At 51.8% G+C, this 22,893-nt stretch overlaps 1 protein-coding gene across 12 annotated transcripts in view; it reads right to left on the bottom strand.

Moving 5' to 3' along the window:
• Nucleotides 1-996: 996 nt before the first annotated feature.
• Nucleotides 997-22,893, bottom strand: part of FGR (FGR proto-oncogene, Src family tyrosine kinase) — a 31,080-nt gene continuing 9,183 nt past the window's right edge. Inside the window, exons 1-13 of one of the 12 annotated variants that reach the window (XM_010947986.3) lie at nt 18,515-18,648; nt 11,368-11,430; nt 10,118-10,350; nt 9,533-9,635; nt 8,630-8,728; nt 5,414-5,517; nt 5,031-5,180; nt 4,213-4,368; nt 3,923-4,102; nt 3,231-3,307; nt 2,843-2,996; nt 1,902-2,033; nt 997-1,792 (exon numbers count right to left, since the gene is read on the bottom strand). In XM_010947986.3, the coding sequence (XP_010946288.1) occupies nt 1,584-1,792; nt 1,902-2,033; nt 2,843-2,996; nt 3,231-3,307; nt 3,923-4,102; nt 4,213-4,368; nt 5,031-5,180; nt 5,414-5,517; nt 8,630-8,728; nt 9,533-9,635; nt 10,118-10,337 (1,584 nt within the window). In that variant the 5' untranslated portion in view covers nt 10,338-10,350; nt 11,368-11,430; nt 18,515-18,648 and the 3' untranslated portion in view covers nt 997-1,583. Of the gene's footprint in view, nt 1,793-1,901; nt 2,034-2,842; nt 2,997-3,230; nt 3,308-3,922; nt 4,103-4,212; nt 4,369-5,030; nt 5,181-5,413; nt 5,518-8,629; nt 8,729-9,532; nt 9,636-10,117; nt 10,351-11,367; nt 11,431-12,038; nt 12,234-12,455; nt 12,568-18,424; nt 18,649-22,893 lie in introns of those variants that run through there. The other 11 variants (XM_074377059.1, XM_010947984.3, XM_074377057.1 and 8 more) reach the window with 11 other exon arrangements.

The following is a 22,893-nucleotide window of genomic DNA, read 5'->3' as shown; positions in this document are numbered from 1 at the left end:
ATAGAACCAGATTCAGGACTGAGTTAAATGAAAAGATGAATGTAAACCCATCCGGCATTCAGGAGACACTTAATAAATGAGTTGTTATTATTATTACTATTATTTCTCCCCAGCCTGATTGTGAACTCCTCCGGACAGGAGCAGGTCTTGTTCATGTCTGTGTCCCTGGGGTCCTGCCTAGCAAAGGGCCCTTCACAGAATCAATGTTTAGTAATTGTTTGCCAGATGCAGCAGTGATTCCCAGCTCCCAGGCTCTCTCCTGCAGCTGCTCCCTTAGTAAGTCAAGGGTCAACAAATTCCTGATGGCAGAGCTGGGAATCCTTAGTCCTTGTTCCTCTAGTTTCCACGTGGAGACACATCAACCGCCAGAGTCTCTCAAAAGGGGAGCCAAGGGGTGGGACAAGTCTTCACTGAACAGGTATACAGTGGGCTGCTTAGCACCCCCAGTCCCTGTCCACTACATGCCAGTAGGAGCCCCAATTCACTGTGACTAACAAAACTGCCTCCAAATCTCTCCAAAAGCCTCCTGGGAGCAGAGTTGCTCCAAATGAAATCCAATGAACTAGACTAACTCTCAGGCCTCTCCCCTCCCCTCCCTTCTGTCCTCTTTTGGGGAACTGTTGAGGGTCCACAGTGGTCTTCCTCCTGCTCTGCCGTGGGAGGTCTGAAGTTCTGCTGTGGTGCCTATGATGAAGGGTAAATCTGCTGAAATCAGGTAAAGAGTGAGCCATACACAGATTGAAAGCCACGTCAGTAATGGGAAATTTTGATCTCCAGTTGCTTGTCTTCTGTATCCATTTCTCAGCTCGTTCTAAACTCACATGGGGATGAGCATCAGGACTTTTGGGTGTCCTAGGACACATCTTGGGTGCCCTGTGCTTAGTAGGCATTAAGGTGCTCTCTCACTGCCCCTTCCTCCCAGCAGCCAAAGAGGCTCCACTCACTTCCCACAGACCACCATCCCTCCCAAAGGAAGAGATTTTTGTGGCTCAAGGATTCATATTGTCATTTTTGTTATTTACAGAATCAGTAAACACACACGTGATTCACAGAAGCCCTCAGCAACCCTCTCCCTCACCCTGGGCTTGGAGCAGGGTCCTGGACTAGAGCATACACACAGCAGGAAAGGGATCTGGCAAAGATTTTCCCTGTCTTTGTAACTTATAAACCCAAGAGAATGAGTAGGAGGTGAATTCTGGACCAGGATGGGATGACAGGGGAGGAGAGTAGGGACAGGTGATAAGTGAGGGAAAGGATATACAGTTTTATAAATAACTAGACAGAGTCTGAGCATTTTTTTTTGGTGGGGGGAGTGCAGACAGGAGGCTAGAGGCTTCTAGGGGCATAAGTGGGAAGGGAAAAAATAGTGCTTGGAACCAGAGTAGGTGAGGGATGATCTCTGAGCCTGGATTTTCCCCATCTTTTAAATGAGTGGGTTGCCCTAGATGGTACTAGAGCAACTTGCTTGCTCTGACAGGCTAAGACTCTTTAGGGTTCTGGGCCATGGGGCCTTGGAACCGGAGCCCTGAGGATTCGAAGGGGCTGGTGGACAACCCCTGAGAGGTGGTTGATGCCCAAACAGGCTATGTCTCATCCCCAGGCTGGTACTGGGGTTCTGTGGAGGTGAAGTAGTCCTCCAGGAAGGACTGCAGGTACTCGAAGGTAGGCCTCTCCTCGGGGTCCAGACGCCAGGTCTGTTTCATGGCCTCGTACAGAGATGCTGGGCAGCCTGGGGGGCAGGACATGTGGTAGCCGTGCTCCACCTGTTCCAATACTTCCCGGTTATTCATGCCTGGAGGGTGGGGCTCTGTCAGTCAGGGGGCCTAGCCCCTCCTAAAGAGGCAACAAGGAAGAAGCCCTTCCCCATGACCACCCTTCTGCCTCCCCATCCCCCAGCAAACCTGGGTAAGGGACTCGGCCCTTGGTGATGAGTTCAGTGAGCAGGATCCCAAAGGACCACACATCTGACTTGATGCTAAATCTGCCAAAAAGGGCAGCCTCTGGGGCTGTCCATTTGATGGGGAACTTAGCCCCTAGAGAGATGAGGGAGAAGGGAAAGTTAGTAGAGGGATCTCTGGTAACAGCTGGATTAAGAGAATGGCATCTTTAGGATTAGGGACCCTACCCACAGAGGTCTCTGGGCACAACAGAAAAGACCTGGTATCTAGCCAGCACTTCCTTTGTGGCAAGTGTAGTGCTGAGCACTCTACAAACATTAAAATAATTCTCATAATACTAATAGCTAAAACTTGTATGGCTTCTACCACGTGCCAAGCACTGTTTTAAGCGATTAACATGCATTAAGTCATTTAACCTTCATGAAAACCCTGTGAATTTTATTACTGTTTTTTTTTTTAATATTACTATTATTTAGTACTATTACTATCCCCATTGTACAAATGAGGAAAAGGTGGCCCTAGGCTGTTAATAACTTGCCCAAATTGAATAGCCTATAAGTGGCTTCCTACCCAGGCATTCTGGCTGCAGAGTTTACACTGTTACAGTCTATGATCTTTCACTTGAGATTTATAGCAGTGCCTGGCACATAGGAGGTACTTGATCAATATGTGTTAACTTAACTGTTGTCTATTTTCACTGAAAGTATTCATTGAGAATTTCATTGTGAGAAAAGAGCTCACAGATGGGTTAGATGACTTGCCCAAGGCCACGTGGCTAGTAAGTGAAGGAGCTGGGTTTGAACCCAGAGGTGCCTCTTACGCTAACTACATCAGAGTGGGAGTGTCCCGGATGGTCTAGGGGAAGGGTCCCTGAGCATGTGGGGTCCCATGGCAGCCCCAGGGTGCACTGGGGAGTTCTTGTAAGGTGGGATGAAGCAGGGCACCTTGCTTGGGGTTGTACTCGTCATCCGTGATGAGACGGGCCAGCCCGAAGTCAGCGATCTTGCACACCAGCCGCTCCCCTACGAGGATGTTGGCTGCCCTCAGGTCTCGGTGGATGTAGTTCATGCGCTCCATGTAGGCCATGCCCTCAGCTACCTGAGGCGCCAAGGTATGGAGAGATGGGAACACCATGGTTTGTGTGAGGGATCATGTGAAAAGCCCACTTTCCAGACAGGCTCAGAGAGAGGGGCAGTGCGCTGTCTTGGGTCACACAGATGACCCAAGAGTTGGGACTGCACTTCCAAGGGTAGGTTAGGTGTTTGAGGGCACAGGGATTGTGGAAGATAATAGGAAGGGCTCTGAGAGATAAAGGCTGCGGTCCCAGTTTACCTGGGCTGCCATGTCCACCAGCTGGGGCAGCCTCAAATTCTGGCCTTCTTGGTCCTTGAGGAACTCCAGCAAGCTACCTGGGGAGAAGAACTCAGAAAATCAACAGCAAGACCTTGCCCCCAGTTCCAGGCCTGCCTTCTCTCGCTTGGCCCTGCCCCTATCCAGGACCAATCTCTTAGGGTTTGGCTCTGTCCCCTGCTCCTAGTCCTCTCACCCTGGATCCGTCCCCACTCAGGATCCCGCCAGGTGCCTCAACCTGCACAGACCTTGCCCAGGCCCCACTCTCACAGACACCCTGATTCTGCCCACCACTTGTTCCTTCCTTTCCTCAATCCCCCGTTAGGCACGCCCCACTCAGACTCTACCCCAAATCCTTTCTTATCACAGATCCCGCCTTCACTGGCCCAAGTGCCACCCAATAGCTGACCACCGCCAAGGCTCCGTCCCCAGGTACAGACACACACACACACACACACACACACACACACACACACACGCTTTATCTAACTTGGTCCCTCCCCAACTCCCAACACTTCTGTGGTTTCACTCATTCTGGCCCTTCACGCGGTCTCTGCCCATTGTCCCTCATCCCAACACTGATCACCACCCAGGTCCCTCCTCCAGAGATGTCCACCTAAACTTCTCCCTACATCCCGCCCTCCCAGACTCGGTCTCCTGACCCCACCCCTCACCATGGCACATGAACTCCGTCACGATGTAGATGGGCTCCTCCGACACCACGGCGTATAGCTGCACCAGCTTGTCGTGCCGCAGCAGTTTCATGATCTGCGCCTCCGCCAGGAAGGCCTTCGGGGACATGGTGCCCGGCTTCAGTGTCTTCACCGCCACCTTTGTGCTGCCATTCCACATGCCTGTCGGGCAGCCCCAGCTTGTCAGGATCGGCTCCTTGCCGTCTCAAGCCCTTGCCCTGGCCTTGGGCCTCAGGCCTCGGGTCCCGGCCCAGCCCCAAGGAGCTCCGTACCCAGCCACACATCCCCAAAGCAGCCGGTGCCCAGCCGGCGCTGGAGCGCGATGGAGCTGCGGCTGATCTCCCAGGCATCCTTAGCGAGGCCCAGCGTCTGCGGCTTCATGGTGGTGCAGGCAGCAGTGAGCAGGTGGCACAGCCCATCGTTCACCTCTGGGGAGTGGAGGTTGGGGAGTTGGAGGTCAAAGGTAGGCCAGGACCCCACACATCCTCATCTCACCCCATCTCCGAGATCAGTTATCAGGAACCAGGCCACAGCTGAGGTCACAGGCCAGGGCAGAAGGCAACCCAGTCCACTGACAGGTGAATATGTTGGTTCCACAAAAGGAAGTGGCACCAGAAGGAGATATGATCCCTGTAAGAATTGGGGGCCTTCCCATAAGAGGTGCCTCCAGCTGGGCCTCCAAGGATAAGGTGGGATTCTGACTGTGGGAAATGGAATCCCAGACAAAGGTGTGGACATGAAGCCTCACTCTTCCATAGACCTGTCCTTGGCTTAACTAACCAAAGCAGAAAACTGGGCCTCGATGCTAACCAACCTTCACCCAACCCCACCACCCCTCCTCCATGTCAGGTCTATTCAGCCTTCTACCGAGATCAGATATTATGGGGCACCATTTGGTCATGGACAGCTTCAAGCCTCAGTTTTCTCTGGAGAATACAGAGCAGGATCCTGGGCTGAGGGCTGACACACTTGGGTTCTATATCTGGCCCAACCACTACTGCTTTGGGAGACCCTTCCCTTCTCTGGGCCTCAGTCTCAGAGGGTTGGCCCAGGAATCTGAAGCACATGCCAACCTGAGGGCTGCCCTCACCAAGGTAGTGCTGCACCAGCTCCTGCACTGTGTCAAACTGGGCCCTCGTGGTGATGTAGAAGCCACCTGTGTCCAGCTTGCGAATCTTGTAATGCTTCACGTGATCGCCTCTGGCCTGGTCCCAATCCCGCATGGACAGGGAGTAGGCACCTGTGGGCAGGGGTCACCTTCAGGCCTGCTTTCCTTCTCACCCCCAGCCTGAGAGCCCAGAGAGGCCCAAAAGGCTGGAGACTCTGAAGTTGGATGGTCATATCCCTTAAACCCAGTCCCAGTCTTAGCTCTGCCCTTCCAGCCCTGTCCCAATTTTGGCCCTGACCCAAGCCACACCCCACTGCTCCTAGCCCCACCCTAATGGTTAGGCCTCCCAGTGGTACAGCCCCCACCTTTGGTGGTCTCACTCTCTCGAATGAGAAAGGCCCCCCGGGGGTTGCCCGGGGACAGCAGCTGCCTCTCCGCATCCTTCCTCCCGATCTTTCCAAAGTACCACCTGTGGGGAAGGGCCGGCCAGAGTCAGGTACACCGGGTTCAATCCCCAACTCAGCCTCCTGGGAAAAGTCACCTCATTAGCCAAGATTTGACTTCCTCACCCAGGAAACGGGGATCATACACCTGTGTCACAGCTTGGTCATGAGGATCACAGAGCAGGGCAACGCAGAATGCCTGGCACAGAGTAGCTGCGCAATAAAGGTTAGGCTTTTCCTCTCCACTCTCTGGGTTTCTCTTGAATTAAAATTGCTAAAATCCCAGTCACCAGTGACCTCATCAGGGTCCATCTCACTACCACTCCTTCCATAGGCTCATTTTATAGATGAGGAACTTAAGGCTCGGAGAGGGGAAGTGGTCACAAGGCTGGCTGATGAGCTCTACCTGAAATCCTCTGCCCCCACCCTACTTCTCTTCCCACTAAGATTCCTCTCCCTGCACCCACCTCAAATACTCTCCTCATTTGGCTTTGGAACAACACCCTTTCCTGCTTCTCTTCCTCTCCTTTTGACTGCTCCTGTCACAAAGTAGCCCTGACTGCTACTTTTCCTTCACTCTCTTAAATTTGGATGTTGTTCTAAGTCTTAACTGCAACCTCAGACCGCAAGCATTCCTGCTGTCTCTTGGATAGTCTTCCTGGGCCAGAATTGTAGCCTTAAACCAATTGTGAGAGTATACTCAGGGACCATAGAACACTCAGATGTCATTTGCTCACTAAATTGGCCAGTGACCATCTTGGGCTGAATTAAAAGGAGCATAGTTTTCAAATCAAGGGAGGTGGCAGCCTCAGTGAACTCTGGGACTGTCAGTCCATACCAGGGTTCTAGGCACAATTTGGGGTACAGGGGAATTAGCAAGTAGAGTGTCCAGGAGGGCAGGCAGGGTGGAGAAGGAGAAACTATTGAAGGACTGTGTAGAGCACATTCCCAAGTGTGTTCAATGCCCTGCCCCTACCCACACCCATGACATTAGCTAGTTCCTTAGTAGTTAACATAGTGGGAAGGGTACAGCTCAGTAGTAGAGTGCATGCCCAGCAGGCAGGAGGTCCTGGGTTCAATCCCCAGTATATTCATTTAAAAAAATAAACAAATAAACCTCACCACTTGCCCTCTCAAAAGAAGTTAAAAAAAAAATAACAGCACCTATTTTGTGTCAGCCTCTAGTGTAATACATATATTCATTTAATTTTTATAACAATGCAGTGAAGTAAGTACTATTATTAACCCCCACTAGACAGATGAGGAAATTGAAATACCTAGTGGTTAAGCAGCTTACCCAGGGCCACACGGCTCTTAAACCGTGTTGCCAGAATAGGCACCCAAGCTGTCTGCTCTCAGTCCTGCACCCTTAACCATGACAGCTCTTAACCACGACGCTGCAGAGTGCCTCTCAGAGCTTAATGACACTGACTCCGAGATGTGGCCATGAGCGTGTACCCCCAACCTCTCACCTTCTGCATCATCCCCCCTCCTCTCCTCCACACCTCCTGCCACCTCCCCAGATGATGGCCTCATCTCCTTTGAGCTCTGGACCCCGTCTACTCCCCTCTGCTCAGGAACACCTCTTCCCAAAAACCAGCCTCCATCTGCAGCCTCTCCATCCCACCAACTTCCAAATAGGCCCACATTTCTTCCCTCTCCAAAGGAAACTGTTCTAAGCCCTATCTTGCCATCAACATTCTGCTGTATCTCTCACCTTCCTTCACTTGAAAAAGCACTTCACACCTGGGTCTCTACATCCTCACCTCCTACTCTCTCTCAGGCTCTGCTGTCTGGCCTCCGCCCCCACGTCACTCAGAGAGATCTCTCACCAAGGTCACCCTCATTGCCAAATCCAGTGGCAGCCTCTGTCACTCCCTCTCTTGTTTCCTGAAACCTCCCCTCCACCCTCTTGGCTCCTCTGACTTGGCCTGGCATGGTTTTCTAACAGCGCCTTCTTCAAGGGCAGCTTTTTCCAAAGTTAGGTCCTAGGGCCAGTCTCTTTCTCCCTCTCCCTCTCTTCCTTCCCTCTCTTATGCAGCCTTAAGTATCATCTCCACTCTGAAGAGTCCTGAATTTCCACCCCAGCCCAGGTATGCCCTCTGTAAGAGCCACAGCAAACCAACTAAGGAGTCTTTGTGCCAGTTAGGAAAAGTGGCCCCTTCTTGTGGGCTAATTCAGAGGCATGGCTTGACAGGGGCTGGGCATCTCTCATACAGAGTACAACCTGATCTGATTGCTGGCCATCTCATCCGTGTGTGTGTTCCTTTCCATGAATTCAACCTAACAAGCCCCCCAGGTACCTGTACCTGCTCCTGTGCTCCCCCTTTAGCAAATGGCAGCCACTCAGTTCCTCAAGAAGACTTTGGGTCACCCTAGATTCTTACCGCGCTCCAGAGCCCAATGGTAAATCAAGCACTAAGTCCTGGGAGTCCCACTCCCACTCTGCAGTCTCTCCAATCTTTTATTTCCCCATATATGTATGTGTATGTGAGGCTAGATAAAAAAAGATTTTATAAGCCTTGGTTTCCTCATCTGTAAAATGGGACAATAATAACATCAAGAGTGTTATTATGAGAATTAAATGAATCAAGGTAGGTAAATTACTGTCAGTATCTCAAGTATATCAAGCTACTCCATAAATGATACTTCCCTGACTCCTTAATAGAATTAATTCAAAGTAATGGCCCCTTACATCTGTTTAGCCCTTTACACTGTTTTAAAGCTCATACACTGTTGTTTTCACTCAGAGGCTATATATATATATAATGCTTAGCAAATCCAGCTAGACTACCTGGGTTCAAATACCAACTCCGCCTACTTCTAGCCATGTGAACTTGGGCAGGATATTTAATTTCTCTGTGCCTCAGTTTCCTCATTTGTAAAACAGGATAGTATTAGTTCCTAACTTCGTTAATACACATAAAGCACTTTGAATAGTGCCCAGAACATAGTACATGCTAGATAAGTATTACCTACTATTATTATCATCATTATTATCTTCCTTTATTCTCACAATGACCTTATAGAATTACAGATAAGAAGTCAGGCTTAGAGGGGAGTGACTTGCCCAAGAGGTGGCCTCGAGGCTGGACGCCAGGGTCCTGTCTGTAATGGCCTCCCCCAGGCGCTACTTACTCTTCTGCCTGGATGGAGTCCACAGGGGCCACGTAGTTGCTGGGAATGTAGCCAGTTTGTCCGGAGCTGAGAGACCGAGCCTCCCACCAGTCACCCTCCCTGTGGGCACAGAACAGGGTGTGTCACTGGCAACCCAGCCCCTGGGGCACTGTGGGGCCAGGCAGGGCCACATGGAGGATCAGGTGGACACTGGCCCTGCCAACGCCTTACCTTGGACACACCCCACCCCCAGGCTTTTGTCTGTTCTGCTCCCAGACACTGCGGCTGCCCTGTGGACTGTTCCCTGCAGAAGCAATATGTTTGGGGCCCTCTGGGCCTCCTGGCATTCTTTTCTGTCTCCTCAGCTTGGCTGGGGTTTGAGAAGGCAGCGGATAGCTAACTAGGTCACTTCCTCTCTGAAAACCCCTCCAATGGCTATATTTCCTTCTTGAAAAAATCCAGACTCCTCATCATGGTTTAAAAAGCCCTGAAGAATCTGCTCCCACCTAACTGTCTGGGTTCTGCTCTGTCTGTTCTGCACTCCATATTTTATGACCCAGATATGCAGAACCACTTGATGGTTTCCAGAAGACATTTAGTCTCATTCTTGCTCACTTTCTCTTCCCCTCTTCTCCCTTCTTCCTTCAATGTCTATTCATTTTTCTAGTCTCAGCTTAGAAATCACCTCCTCCAGGAAGCCTGCCCTGATTACCACCAGTCTGCAGACCATGTTTGGTGTGCTTTCTGTGCCCATAGTTCCTCATGCTCCTCTTACATAGTAGCAATCATCCAGGGTTGTTATTGTCATGTGTCCATCCCCAACTAGGCTAGAGCTTTCTGAGGACAGGGACCAGGTAGGGATTCCTTTCTGAGTCCTGCTCCTAGCCCAGCCTATGCCCTGAACTGGGTGGCCCGGTCACTTACGTGTTGTTCAGGATGTGGAATTTCTCGCCCTTAGTGAAGGTGAGGTCATCCTCTGTCCGGGCCTCATAGTCATAAAGGGCGATGAACAGAGTCACCCCAGTTCCTGCAGAGTCAGAGCTACTCATCAGATGATGGAATGGGGGCACCATGGGGGCTGCACCCCCAGAATCCTGTTCCCCAGCCAGGGGCTGTGCCTCCCCACTGCTGCAGTGCCCCGGATGCCAAAGTTCTTTGGAATCCAGTGGATTTCTGATCTGGACCCCATGGAGTTTAGGACACACACCTTCAAGCCCATCCCCTCTACCCTGGGGACACCTGGGGGAGTTGCTTCTCTTCTCCCTCACTGGGCAGACTTCCCACTTGCATCTGTCACCAAAGCCCCTCTCTCAGACTGGGAACAGCTATGTCTCCCCCTCAGACTGCAGTTTCTGAGGGGAGGGCTGTACATATTCCCTCAGACTGTGCGCTCAAAGCAGGGCTGTCTCCTATGTCACCTGGAGGCTCCTAAGGACAAGTCCAAGTTTTCCCTTCCCCTAGGTCCTCCCTGGCACTGGGCAGTGCCTGCCTCCAGCCCACTGGACTCACCTGAGATGCCTCTGATGTTGCCCCCATCCAGGAAGGAGGGGTTGGCAGGCTGAGGGGAGAAGTTGTTGTAGTTGGGGATATGGGCAAAGGAGGATGTTGGTCGGCCCTGAGTAGGGTCAGGGCCATAGCGGTCTGCAGCCCCGTAGGCCCTGAAGTCCCCTTCCAGGTCACCATCCTCCTTGGGCCCTGGCTCCAACTTCTTGCAGAACACACAGCCCATTCCAGGTTCCCTGCTGCAGAACGGGGGCATGCTTCACTCAGGGTCCCTGTGAGATGCAGCACCCTATACACACAGGCATGCACACTTGCACACACACACACACACATACACACACACACACAGAGGCATGCAGCTTCTCCTCTTAGGCCTGGAGTGGTGGGGTGGTGGGGAGGGTGGGGTCCTCCCTAGTGAGGCTCAAGGTTGGGCAGGGCTACCATTGCATCTAATTCCCAGCTACCTCGGTGTGTGTGTAGAGAGTACGTCTAACTTCCACGGGGCTGGTTTCCTGCTTCAGGCGTTTGCTGTGTTTATTTAAATATTTTTGCCTCCTATTGCTTCAATGTGCTGAGTTTCTATGACTCCTTCAGAGTCCTTGTGTGTGTGTATTTTTTGTGGGTCTCTAAGTATTTGTGAGTTAGCTTGTGGGTGTGTCTTTGGGTATGTTTGTGCAGCCCTTTGTGAATGTCTGTGTCTGTGTGTGTATATGTGTGAACATGTTTCTTGCATGTGATGACTGTGTGTGTTCATGTCTGTCTGTATGTGTTTCTGTGTGAGTGTGCATGTGTATGCCTCTATGTGTGTGGGTGTCTAACTCTGTGCATGTGGGTCTGTGTGAGCGGGTGCCTCTGTGTCTGCATGCCATGATCGTGTGCATAGCCCTGTGTGGGAGTACATATGCCAGTCTGTGTGCGTGTATCTGTGCAGGTCTGTGTAAGTGTGTGAATGTCTCTGTGCGTCCAAGTCTCTGTGTGTGTGCATGTCTGTGTCTTGGCGTGTGTTTGTGTGTGAATGTGCGTGAGGGCTGTGTGCCTGCACCTGGATATTCCCTGCAGAGGGGGATCAAGGCCATTTCCTGTCGTGGGTCCAGCCTCTGGCCTTTCAAGCTGCCTCATTCTGGCTCCCCCATCTGTTACCTAGCAACAGGGCCCTTGTAGGAGGAGGGGGCTGTGCGGAATTGTGGGGTCCAGGAAGGCCCCCCACCCTGATTCCTGACCCTGAAAGCCCTCAGTCCCCACTCCCCTCCACTCACCCCTGAGGCCCCTACTCCTGGGTCAGTGGGGCTGTGGCATGGTCCTTGGGAGGGGCCAGAGTCCTGAGGGTGAAACAGAAGGACACGGAAGATGAAGTCTCTGCCAGTGTTCCTGCACCCAGCTGCCAGCTCCTGTCCTCTTCAGGAAGCCAGAGGCCTGGGCTCTGCCCCAGCGTGACTTCTGCCTCCATTTTCCTTCCCACCACCCCGGCACACTTATACAGCCACCATGACACAGGACATACCACTCACATAGACCTTCTCACACTCATATCCATCTGACACACCAGCACACACACAGTCACGCATACACCAGCACACAGTCACACATATTTGTGAGTGTGCTCACCGGCACCACCACGTACCAACACAGCTAAGTCTTGCACGAGCCCAAGCTCTGATAACAGTAACACACACGCACACACACGCACACACACGCACACAGGCTGCCTCTCAGGCTAACAGACTCGTACCCTCACAAACTCATGATTTTGTGTTAGACCCATCTCTCTAATTGGATTCCTATCAAGCCCTGTTCAGTTCACCCATAGGCCTCTGAGCACTGTCTCCTAAAAACAAGCCCTTCCTCCAGGCGCTGCCTCTGCTCCCATCCTGGGCTGGGTAAACCCCAGCAGCCCCAGGGTGGTGGCAGAGTGAAGGTGGACACCTACCTTCAGAGCTTGGTCTTATCCCCACATCAGGGAAATGCCCCAGTCAGAAGCCAGGTCCACCAGGGGCCCTTGGGGAGCCCTCCAGGGAGCCAAGCCTTTCCTGTAGCTGTGTCCTCCAAGTGATAGGGCAGGCAGGTCATTGGGCAAGGGCTTTCCACGCCCCGCCAGAAACTCTGCCATTGCACCACTCAGAGAGGAACTGTGGGGGAGAGGGCTCGGTTTCCTAAGATGTGAGAGGAATGAAGAGTTGTAGGGTGGGGCCAACCCAGTGAACCCTGATTTCCCCCAGAGGGACCCAGGGATCCTTAGAGCAGGTGCCCGCACCTTGACTTTCTCAAGCTCCAAGTCCAGTTCCCTTCATGGATATCCTCCTCCTCTTCTCTGTGGGTCCTGTCCCTCCTACCCAGCACCACTCACCTCTTCCAGGAAGCCTTCCTGGATCCACCAGGTCCAGCTGCCTAGCCAATGGCTCTGTCACTTCAGTGCCCTGACCACTAGTCTAGACCCGCCAGCCCCTCTCATGGTCCACTGTAACTATTCTCCTGTGTGTGTGTGGTGGGGATGACACCCATGTGGTAAACTGCAAGGCGGGCTGTGGTGAGAGCTCTAAAATAGCCCCTGTTCACTAAGCCATTGCGGAGATCTTCACCCCAGGACACCTCCCCTGGGGTGAAACCACTGTATGAAGGGCTCCAGGGTGCTACCAGGCTGATTAGCATCAGGGAGAGAATAGAGGTGGAGGTGGGGGGCATCCAGAGCTAAGAGAAGGGATTTGGGGCCCTGAGGGGACAGATGGAAGTAAGAGGAAAACACAGGTGACACGCTGAGAATGGAGGTCTTCTCACAGGAAGACACATGCACATCTCAAATGGCACAGCCCTCCACCCAGGTCCACACAGCCCTCCCGATGCAATCTCAGACAGACACGTCACCTCAGCTACACACAGCGCCTCACAGAGAGACTCGAGCTCCTCTGTACAGATTCACAGACACAGACATCTTCAAGGACACCAACGCCCCCATATATGCATACCTTTGGCCCTCGCCCACCTCACCCCCTCCACACACACAGCCTCTCCCAAAGAATAGCATGTGGAGAATTATAATACTCCCTATGTGCCAGCCACTGAATTAAACACTTCTACATATATCACCTCATTTTATTCTCATGACAACTGCAGAAGGTAAATATCATTATTATTGATAAGGCAACTGAGGCACAGAGAGGTTTAGAAACTTCCCCAAGGTCACACAGATGATGTATCCTGGCTTTTGGTTCCAGGATCTGAGCCACTTCTCTCCACTGCCTGGTCACAGACACAGATGATTATAGCCATTCCTGCAGTCAGGCACAGGTGCCCAGTGCCCCCACAGGGAAGCCCAGAGGTATATGTAGCCCTTCCCCTGAGTCACAGACCCAAAAAGAGCTCCCCTCCACAAGACACAAACTTACACAATCTCATGGGTCCCCACAGGGATACAGTGTGGCCACTTCCAACAATACCCAGGTACATATTACCATGGTTTGAAAACCAGCCTAAGGGGAGCCCCAAATTCAGTATGCCTGGAAAGGGGTGGGGGTTCAGAAACTGTCAGCCTCTGAGAAGGAGGTGGAAGGCTCTGTGGGCTGAGCAAGAGCCCTGGCAGGGCTGCCAGCGTGGGCAGTGGGGGGCAGGGGTGAGGGTGTAGTGACACGTGGAAGTAAAAAAAAAAAAGAGAAGAAAAAAAGTCCCTGATTTGTACCATTTGCTAATTTCCATGGAGTAAATATTTTCACCATGGCCAATTTCAAGTTACCGAAGTGACTTCCTGAATGCTGGGCTGGAAAGAGATTCACAGAATCAGCTCCCCAGAGCCGGTGCTAGCTGGCTCCAGCACATCCCTGACAGAAAGAAGCAAAGAGAAAGAGACAAACAGAGGCAGAAATGAGAGGTAGAGAGAGAGCAACAGAGAGACAGAGACAGAAAAAGAGAAAGGCAGAGACGAAGACAGAGTCAGAGACAGAGAACCAGAGAGACAAAGAGAAAAAACAGAAAGGGAGCAGGTAAGGGCCTCTCTGCTCAGCATCTGAGTGAAAATAGCCCCTGGGACTCTATCCTCTCCAGCTCTGACCTCAACTATGAGCCACCAATTCCTTGGGCAGTAATTTGACTTCCTAGAGGTCTGGGTGGCAATAACTATTAGTTTTCAAATGCTAATTTATTAAACACCTACTCACTGCCTGGCATTGTGCCAAGCAATTCCCATGACTGATCTCATTTAGTGACCCTATGAGGTAGGTTTTAGTATTACCCCTATTTCACAGATAAGGGAACTGAGTCACAGAATTTTAAATAACTTTCCTAAGATTACATGCACAGCAAGTAAGGGGAAGCTAAATGCAACCCCAGTCAATTTGGCTCCAAAGCCCGTCATAAGCGCTGTTGTATTTTGAAGACCTCGTGAAAGCAGTAATGTATGTACCTTAATGAGACCTGCAGTGTGCCAGGCCCTGTGCTCCATGCTCTAAATCCTTCCTCATTACAGTCCAGAAAGGGGAAGTGACATGCCCAGGGTCTCTCAGGCGATCACTGATTTTCATAGTTCTTAGAACCTGAATGCAGGTCTCTGTTTTCTCAGCTCTGAACTAAGCTGCCTGCTAACCCCAGAAAGGGAGCAGCTCAGAGAGTGGCCAAAAGCATTCTGGTCACTGTAGGGACTGAGTCTGTTAATGAATATGTGGTTGAACATCTGGTTGACAGGTGTTGGCTTCCAGAGTCTCATCTGGGTCAAAATCAGATTATAGAGGTCCAGTCCTGGATCATGGTGTTTCTGTCTTCAGCATCTCCCTCTGTGAGGCCCTACCCAGCTCTGGGGCCTTGGATGAATAACATGAGCCCGCTGAACCTCAGTTTTTGCATCTGTAACTTCTGTTCAGTTGTTGGGAAGGCTTGAAGAGATGTGGCTCTTGCCCAGTGTGGCTAAGTGAGGCTGAGAACCAGAAACAGCAAAGCAAAAATGGCCCCCAGGGACCATTTACCAGTCCACCCCAAATTGTGTGTAGGGGGGGAGTGACTTGCTGGAGGTCAAACAGTCAGACAAGGGATTCAAAGCCAGGACTATTAATTCAGGTCTGGAGTTCTGTTCCTGGCTATGTTCTCCGAAGCCTGAGCAGCAGGTCATGCTGTCTCTGACTGGTGAACGTCATATTTCCTACCCAGCCCCTGGCCAACTGCACACACCACCAGTGTCACATGGCAGCTGGCCACCCAGCAGGGAAACTGCTTCCCTCCCACTCCAACTCCTAGACATAGGAGCCCCAGGCCCACCCATCATTTCTTGAGGTCCATTCTTGCCAAAGCCACGTTGGGGCTTTGATGTAGACACAGGATGTCCTATTTCCCCCTCACCCCCACCAAAGATCTGTGGGATCTGAAGACAGATTTCAGCTCAAATTCTACCCAGCCTGACAACCAGCTTGAGACATTGGGCAAGTTCCCTTCTCTAAGCAGCAGTTTTTTGCCTAGAAAATAAGAATATAAATCTCTATCTCATGGGGTCGCTTCTGTGCAAGAATTTCAGTCAAGCCCCTGAAAGCACCCAGCACACAGTAGGTGCTCAGTGAACTTTCACTTCTGGTCCTGTCCTTTGAGGAAGCCCCCTCCGAGGCCAAGGCTGGGGGAGGAGCAGCGACAGGGCTGAGAAGAAGAAGTATCCAGGGTGAGATGGGAGGGCTGAGCTGGCCCAGTCACCCGGGGGGTTTCACCCAAAGGGAACTGGGACTGACCAGAAGCAGGAAACCACCAGCCAGCAAGAGTTCCGGCTTCTCCTCAGGACTCCGAGCTGACGAGGGGCAGGCCAGGTCTGGAGGTGCAGGCTCAAGTCTCAGCCCCAGGGCACCCCATCCCTCACCTGATCCCCTGACTGAAGGCTTCCATACTTCACTGAGACCCTCCACCCTCATTGGCTCCAGCACCCTTACTGAGCCCCGGCCTCCCTCACTGAGGCCCTCACCTCTCATAGAGCCTCCAACCATCTCACACTGTTCTTTCTTGAGGCCTTACCACCACCACTCTCCCTGACCCCTGAACACCCTGGGGCTGAGGAGACATACTCTTGACTACCACCCTGGTAGGGCCAGGTGTCGGGGGTCAGGGGGTGAGAGGGGGAGAGGCCACACAAGCTTTACCCTCCACATGGTCCTGAGGGTATCAGTTGAATTTTCTCCACTTCCGTGAGTAATGCGGTTTCTCATCTGTTGCTGAAAACCTACCCACTAGCCTTTAAAACAGGGGTCTTGAGGGACTCGAGATTCTTGGGAGATGGGAGGCATGTGTGGTCTGGGGGGAGCTGAGGCAATAGGAGTCTAGATTCCACGGTGTAGCCAGACAGAAAGCTCCCTCCCTGGGTCTCACGTCAGCCTGGTCTGCTCTGTGCAGGAAGGGCCCTGGCTCCTCCTTCCCCAGCTCTGGGGTCCCCTTACCCATCCTCCCAAGGTCTGGCCACTTCCTTTGCCGCATCAGCCCCAGGTGGCTGCAGAGAACACCCAAACACCCACACATAGGCTCACACGCTCATGCTCATTCACTCAAAGCCCAAACCATACTCACACTCTCCACCCTCACTCACAGCTTCACAGCCACTGGGGAGCAGGAGCCAGCCATGAAGCCCAGGAACCCCATTCCTTCTTCCACCACCCCCTGTCACCCACTCTTCTCTCCAGAGGGCTACATGGGATTTGGTAGGGATGAGAAGAGAACTCGGGCCTCAGCTCTGGCTACTTCCTTTGCCACATCAGGGACAGGATGACGTGGCCTCTGGGTCCCTACAGCTGGCCTGTCAGTCATTGACTCCCAAACCTCCATCTTCCCAACTGTGAAGTGGGAACAGAGTCCTGCTTTACCACTATCACCTTAGGTGGAAGGATGCCAAAGGACTCAGGGATACTGGATGTGGAACCATGGGGATTGGGAACAGGTCTCAAATCTGTTGACTTTCCCAATATGGGGCCTCACCAGACCCACACACATTTATTTCATTGGAAGTCAACTATGCTGGTTCCTGGAGGACCTGTCAGGCTTTCAGTCTGGTTCCATGCCTTTAAGAAGGTGAAGGAGAGGCTCCCTGGTCAGTGATAACTCAACCCCTCCAGTGTCCTCCAGGACACTGGGCCAAAACTGCTTTCCACATCTGATTCTCAGGACTGGGGATAAGGTGGGAGGTGGGGGCTGGGTAGGGGCAAAGATCATTTCCCACATAATTCAAATGAGGAAAATGAGGCCCAGAGAAGCCCCATAACTTGGCTAAAGTCACGCAGCAATTAAGGTCCCATTCTGGTTAAATCCCTGAGTCTGCAGATCCCCTACCCCAGGATTCCCTGAACACTGAGCATCATCGCCTTACCCCTCTGTCCGGTAGGACGACCCCGACTGAAGACCCAAAATGGGGGCGGGGGAGGGAACCAAAAGGGCTGCGCGGGCATTGCACCCAGCAACCAAGCACCCGGCTCGGCTTCTCCGCCCTCTTGTTGCCATGGAGACAGCCCCTCCCAGCCATCGCGGTCAAAGGCAGGATTTCCGTCGGGGCGGCCAGCAATTCCCGGATCCCGAGGGGAACGTGGACCGACCGAGACAGCCACTGCGGGCGGGGAGGGGGCACTTAGAGACGCCTATCCTGGCCGAGGGCGGGGACTTCCCCAGGAAGCCCAGACCCACGCCTCTAGCGCCTTGAAGGAGTCCCCTCGCCATCCCGGACCCGCCCACCTGTACGGTGCGGGAGAGTCTAACGCGCAGCGCCGGTGGCAGCCTCCCCTCCCCTCTCGGCTACAGGCCCCTGACTTCTGACAATTCTGGATAAGGAGACTTCCTGGACCCCAGGAATTGCGCCCCACATTCTGCCCCCTCCAGAAATTGTTCTCCTTGATCCCTTTCCGGCAAACTCCCTCACCTGATTCTCCCAGTCCCTCTACTTCATTCCCCTCTTCCAGATCCCCCAGCTTCTCCCCACATCCTCACTTTCATGGTTCCTTCAGTTTCTTCCCTTGCCCCTTTTGGGCGTCTCCTCAGTCTCCCTCCCCCGACACATCCCCCACTTCCCCAATTCTATCAGATCTCAGTCCACAGGTTCCCTCCGTTTTCCCCACCAGACCTTTTATGGGGGGGGGAGTCCTTTTAGTTTGCTTTCCCCACATTCCCTCAGCCCCCTCCCCAAATTTCATCAGTCTCAGTCTCCATGTCTCCTCAGTTTTCCTCTTTGGCTTCTTTTCGGGGTGGGGTCCCTTTGGCCTTCAACTCCCTCAGCTCTTCTCCCCAAGTTCAGACTTCCTCCCCCAGCCCAACCTCCTGGGGCCAGGGCAGGCTGGGGGCGGGACACCGCCTGCCCACCCAGCCCCACCTGACAGCGCCTACCTGGTCCCAGGGAACACCGATTCCCACCGACCCCAGGGCGAGCCAGCTGGTGCTGACGGGTGAGGGCGAGAAAATTGGGGTGCTGCCCACCTCTGACCGCCGTCACCTCTGGGCAGGGAGAAGGAAGCCGCCTCAGACTTCTCTTATTGCAGCCGAAGCAGAGGCGGCAGCGGCGACAGGGAGAACTTGCAGTCACTCCCCAGCCCCAAGCCAGCTGCCAGCAGAGGGGAGGGGCCCTCAAATCCCAAGCCCTCCCGCCCCCACTTCCGGCCGCCCTCAGGTTACCGGCCGGTCGGCTTTCCCAGGCCTCCCCCTGAACCCCCAGCACAGCCTTCCCAAGATCCCCTCCAAAGGAGCAAGTTCCTCACCCCTAGAAGCACCTGCTCTTTTAGAATCATTGCATTTGAGGTTAAGAGGGGCTTTTCTCTGTCAGTGTCCCGCTCCCCTTTTGCAGCTGGGGAAACTGAGGACCAGATGGGGATGGGCCTTAGCCCAAGATCTCACAGCCAGTTGACCTCAGACTGTTGGCACCAGAACCACTGTGAATCCAGTCGCCACATATTGCTATCCTCAGGGGCTGGGCTCTGGGGAGATGGGGATTTAGGACAGTGGCAGCAGAGGGAGACCCTTCTCTTAGGAAACTGCTTTTCAGAAGAATTAGCCATCAGGCCACACTGAGGAAGTGGGAAGGTGTCAGCCTCCCACACACAGTCAGGTTTTAGAAAAACTGAGTATCATCCTCTATCACTATTCCAGCCTTTCCAACTAGCAGGGGTCGCTGACCCTCTCCTCATCCTGGGGTTCAATCCCCCCTCCCACCACTGCTACTTCCTCAGCCTTCAACCAAAGGCAAGGAAAATCCCTCCTGTCTGGGGACGAAGATATGTGTATGGGAGTGCGGTTTGGTGGGGAAGTATGTGTGTTGGGATATGGTGGGGAGGCAGGGAGGCAGTGCAGGCACAGATGTGTGTGTGTGTGTGTGTGAGTGTGTGATTGGAGTCAATGAACACGATGACTGCAATTTTGGAATCAGCAACTGGGACACATTACGCTGGCATGTGTGTTTCTATGTGCCATCAGGGATTCCTGTGAATGCCTCTATGTGTGTGTGCACTCAGGTGTGTCTCAATATGATTGTGGGGTGGCAGACAACAGCGGGGTGCAGGTTAGAATATTTCTCTCTTAGGAAAATGGGAAGAGGGACGGGCAGGAAGACACAGGGGAGGAGGTGGAGGTGCAGGGACCCAGGAAGGGTGGTTTCACCCTGGCTGGGCATCATCACCTCCACCATCACCATCACCATCACCACTCCCTGACTGGCCGTTCTTCCACATGTTCAATTAACAAACATTTATCATTGCCTGTCAGGTGTCAGGCTTAGGGAGCACAGAGATGAAACAGTCCCTGCCCTGGGGGACCCCCTAATCTATCAGGCTCGGTCATCCTTCACGATCTGGAGTCTCAGGAGACTTTCCCTGAAGGCTTCCCTCACCCACAGCAGAGCATTTGGCATATTTTGCCTGGTGACCACGGGTTTCTGGGGTGTGGGATATGTTTTTATTTCAGGGCAAGAACTGGGTCTGGCTCTTGGCAATGCCCCCAGAGCCCAGGCAGGGTCTGGCACAGAGAGGCAGGTTCTCTGGACACAGGAATGCATGACTCAATCAAGGAACAAAGGCATTAACAGGTGAATAAATGAAAGCCCGATGAAAATTAAATCACTGAACATAAGAATTAAAGAATGAAGACATTCAAGAATCAATGGCTGAAAAAAGCAAATGAATGGAAGAGCAGAACTGCTTCTACTTATAAAATACAAATCAGACCACCTGAGTCCCTTGCTTAAAACTCTCTCATGGCTTACCTCCCATTTTACTTACAATTAAAAAAATACAAGTCAATAATAATGAAGTATAATAAAATTAAACACCTTGCCGTGGCTTCCCAAGCTTTGTGTGCCTGGCCCCTGCCTACCTCTTCAGTTCCACTTGGGCCATCTTCCTCTGCAGCCACAGAGGAATCCTTTTCTGTTTCTAGAATGCATTGAATTTTTGCCTCAGGGTCTTCTTACATGCTGTTCCCTCTTCCTAGGATACTCTTCCCCCTGTTCTTCACAGTGCTGGCTCCTTTCTGTCCTTTTCCTCAAGTGCCACCCCATCTAAGGAGGTCCCTTTATTCTTGCTCTTGGCACCCAGTTTGACTCCCTCATGGCAGTTGTCACAATCTAGAACTCAGTTCATTGTTTATTGTATCTGGATCTCTCTTGACCAGATCAGAGCTCTGACCTCAAGAGATACTTCACTTCACCCAGAACAGCCTGTACCATCAATCTCTCCCTCTCCAAAGAATTATACTCTCAGCATACAAACAGGTTCTAGAATGTCCCATTTAAAAAGAAAAAGAAAAATAACAACCTTCCTTTGGAGAATTAAGCATTTATCCTACCTTTTTAGGAGGAATTGCAGTTCACTCCTAGTTGATGAGGGAAAGCTTTTCTTTGTAGGAAATGCCAGCTAATACACTATAAGGAATGTGAGAACTAGAGAAACTCCATTTTGCAACCTCAATCAGATAATCGATTTAGGCTCGAATTGTCAATGATGTTGTGTTAGTCACCTTGGGCTGCCATATCAGCTGCCATAGAATTGGGGGCTCAAGCAGCAGATATTTATTTCTCACGGTTCTGGAGGCTAGCAGTCCTGGATCAAGGTCTGGCAGGGTGGGTTTCTGGCGAAAGCTCTCTTCTGGGCTTGCAGTCGGCTGCCTTCTTGATGTGTTCTCACATGGCAGAGAGAGAAGTAGCTCGCTGGTATCTCTTCTTATAAGGACACCTGTCCGATCGGATTAGAGCTCCACCCTTATGATCTTATTTGACCTTAATTACTTCCCTAACTCCAAATACAGTCACACTGGTGTTCTAGTTTCAACCCATGAATCTGGGCGGGGGCGGGGGGCACAATTCAGTGCATAGCAGAAGCCAAAAACAGAGGTGAAAGGTTTTAAATAACATAATGTTCACTTGGTGCTGAAGGAGCCCCACCCAGCAGATCAGGGTTTTGCAAAGAGGATCTCTCTTTTCCATGAAGAGATCTGGTGGATGCCCCATAATAGGTGTAAGCTGGTAGGGCGCGTCCCCTCATGTGATGACAATTAAGTATATACAACACTAAGAATTCATGCTATGGATCTAATCAGGGGTTAGCAAACCACAGGTCAAAGATGGCCTTCTGTCTATTTTTGTGAAGCCCATGAAATGAGAATGGTTTTTACATTTTTAAATGGCTCTCAAAAAATCAAAGAAAGAATAACACTGCATGACACATGAAAATTACATTAACTCCCAATTTCAATGTCCATAAATAAAGTTGTATTGAAACAGCCACGTTCCATTTACGTATTGTGTAGCTTTCTTGCTCCAATGACAGTGCTGGGTACTTGCAGCAGAAGCTGTATGATCTGCAAAGCTCAAAATGTTTACTTTCTGTCCCTTTACTGAAAAATTTGCCAACCCCCGCTTTTGACCTAACTTCCAGTTACAAGAGATACAGGATTTGGAGGAATAAGGTAAACGACACCAGAGAGAAACTTCAGACTCATTTGTAATGTGGAACATTCTGAAAGACAACTGGCCTGGTCATTTTAAAAAGATGCTGTCATTTTTTAAAAAAAGGCAGGATGGGGGTGACTGTTCTATATTTAAAAAGACCAAAAAGACATCATTGCCAAATGGAACGTGTAAAACTTTGTTAGATATTTTTTGAGAAAAATACCCAGCAATCATTGTATTAGTCAATTTATTCTCTCTCCCTCCTAGTCTTTCAGCTCCACTTGGGCAGGGGTTTTGTTGCTAAAACTGCCCAACACATTGATGGCGCCTGGCGCTTAGTAGGTGCTTGATAGATGTTGGTAGAAAACAGGAATGAAGGAGGGAATGAACTTTCTGGGGGGAGAAGATGACTTCCCAGAAGAGAGAGTATCTGGTGGGTCCTGAAGGAGAAATAGGAGGTTGCCTGCAGATGCAGCCTCTCCCCCGACCCAGTGACTCTGGGATGTCACTTATTCTGGGGACCCAGATAGCAGAGTTCTGACCAGGGGGTGCAGCCTCAGGCAGCAGAATTTCCGCTTAGGAGCAGGAAGAACTACGTTCTCAGAGGAAAGTCACCAGTGGAATGGCTGGTCTCAGGAGGCACCAGGGTAAATAGCACAGGGATCCTCATGGACTGGCCTCATGTATGGGCAGGAGATGGGCCCCTGGTGATGCACACCACAAGTCCCACCACCAAGCATCAGCCCAGAGGTCCCCTCAGCCGGCAGCCTCCCTCTCATTTCTCACTAGGCTCAGTCTTCTGGGCAGGTAGTATAGTCTCCCTTCTCTGAACCTCCAGCACTTCTCGTCTGCACCACTAGAGGGCGATTGGCATGATTTGTCTTCTATGGGCAGCAAATCTCTCTCTGGGTAAGAGGCAGGG

The sequence above is a fragment of the Camelus bactrianus genome, chromosome 13 (genome assembly GCF_048773025.1).
Source record: "Camelus bactrianus isolate YW-2024 breed Bactrian camel chromosome 13, ASM4877302v1, whole genome shotgun sequence".
NCBI lineage: Eukaryota > Metazoa > Chordata > Mammalia > Artiodactyla > Camelidae > Camelus > Camelus bactrianus.
Note: the sequence above shows the minus strand (reverse complement) of the source record. Positions and strands in the feature narration are given on the sequence as shown.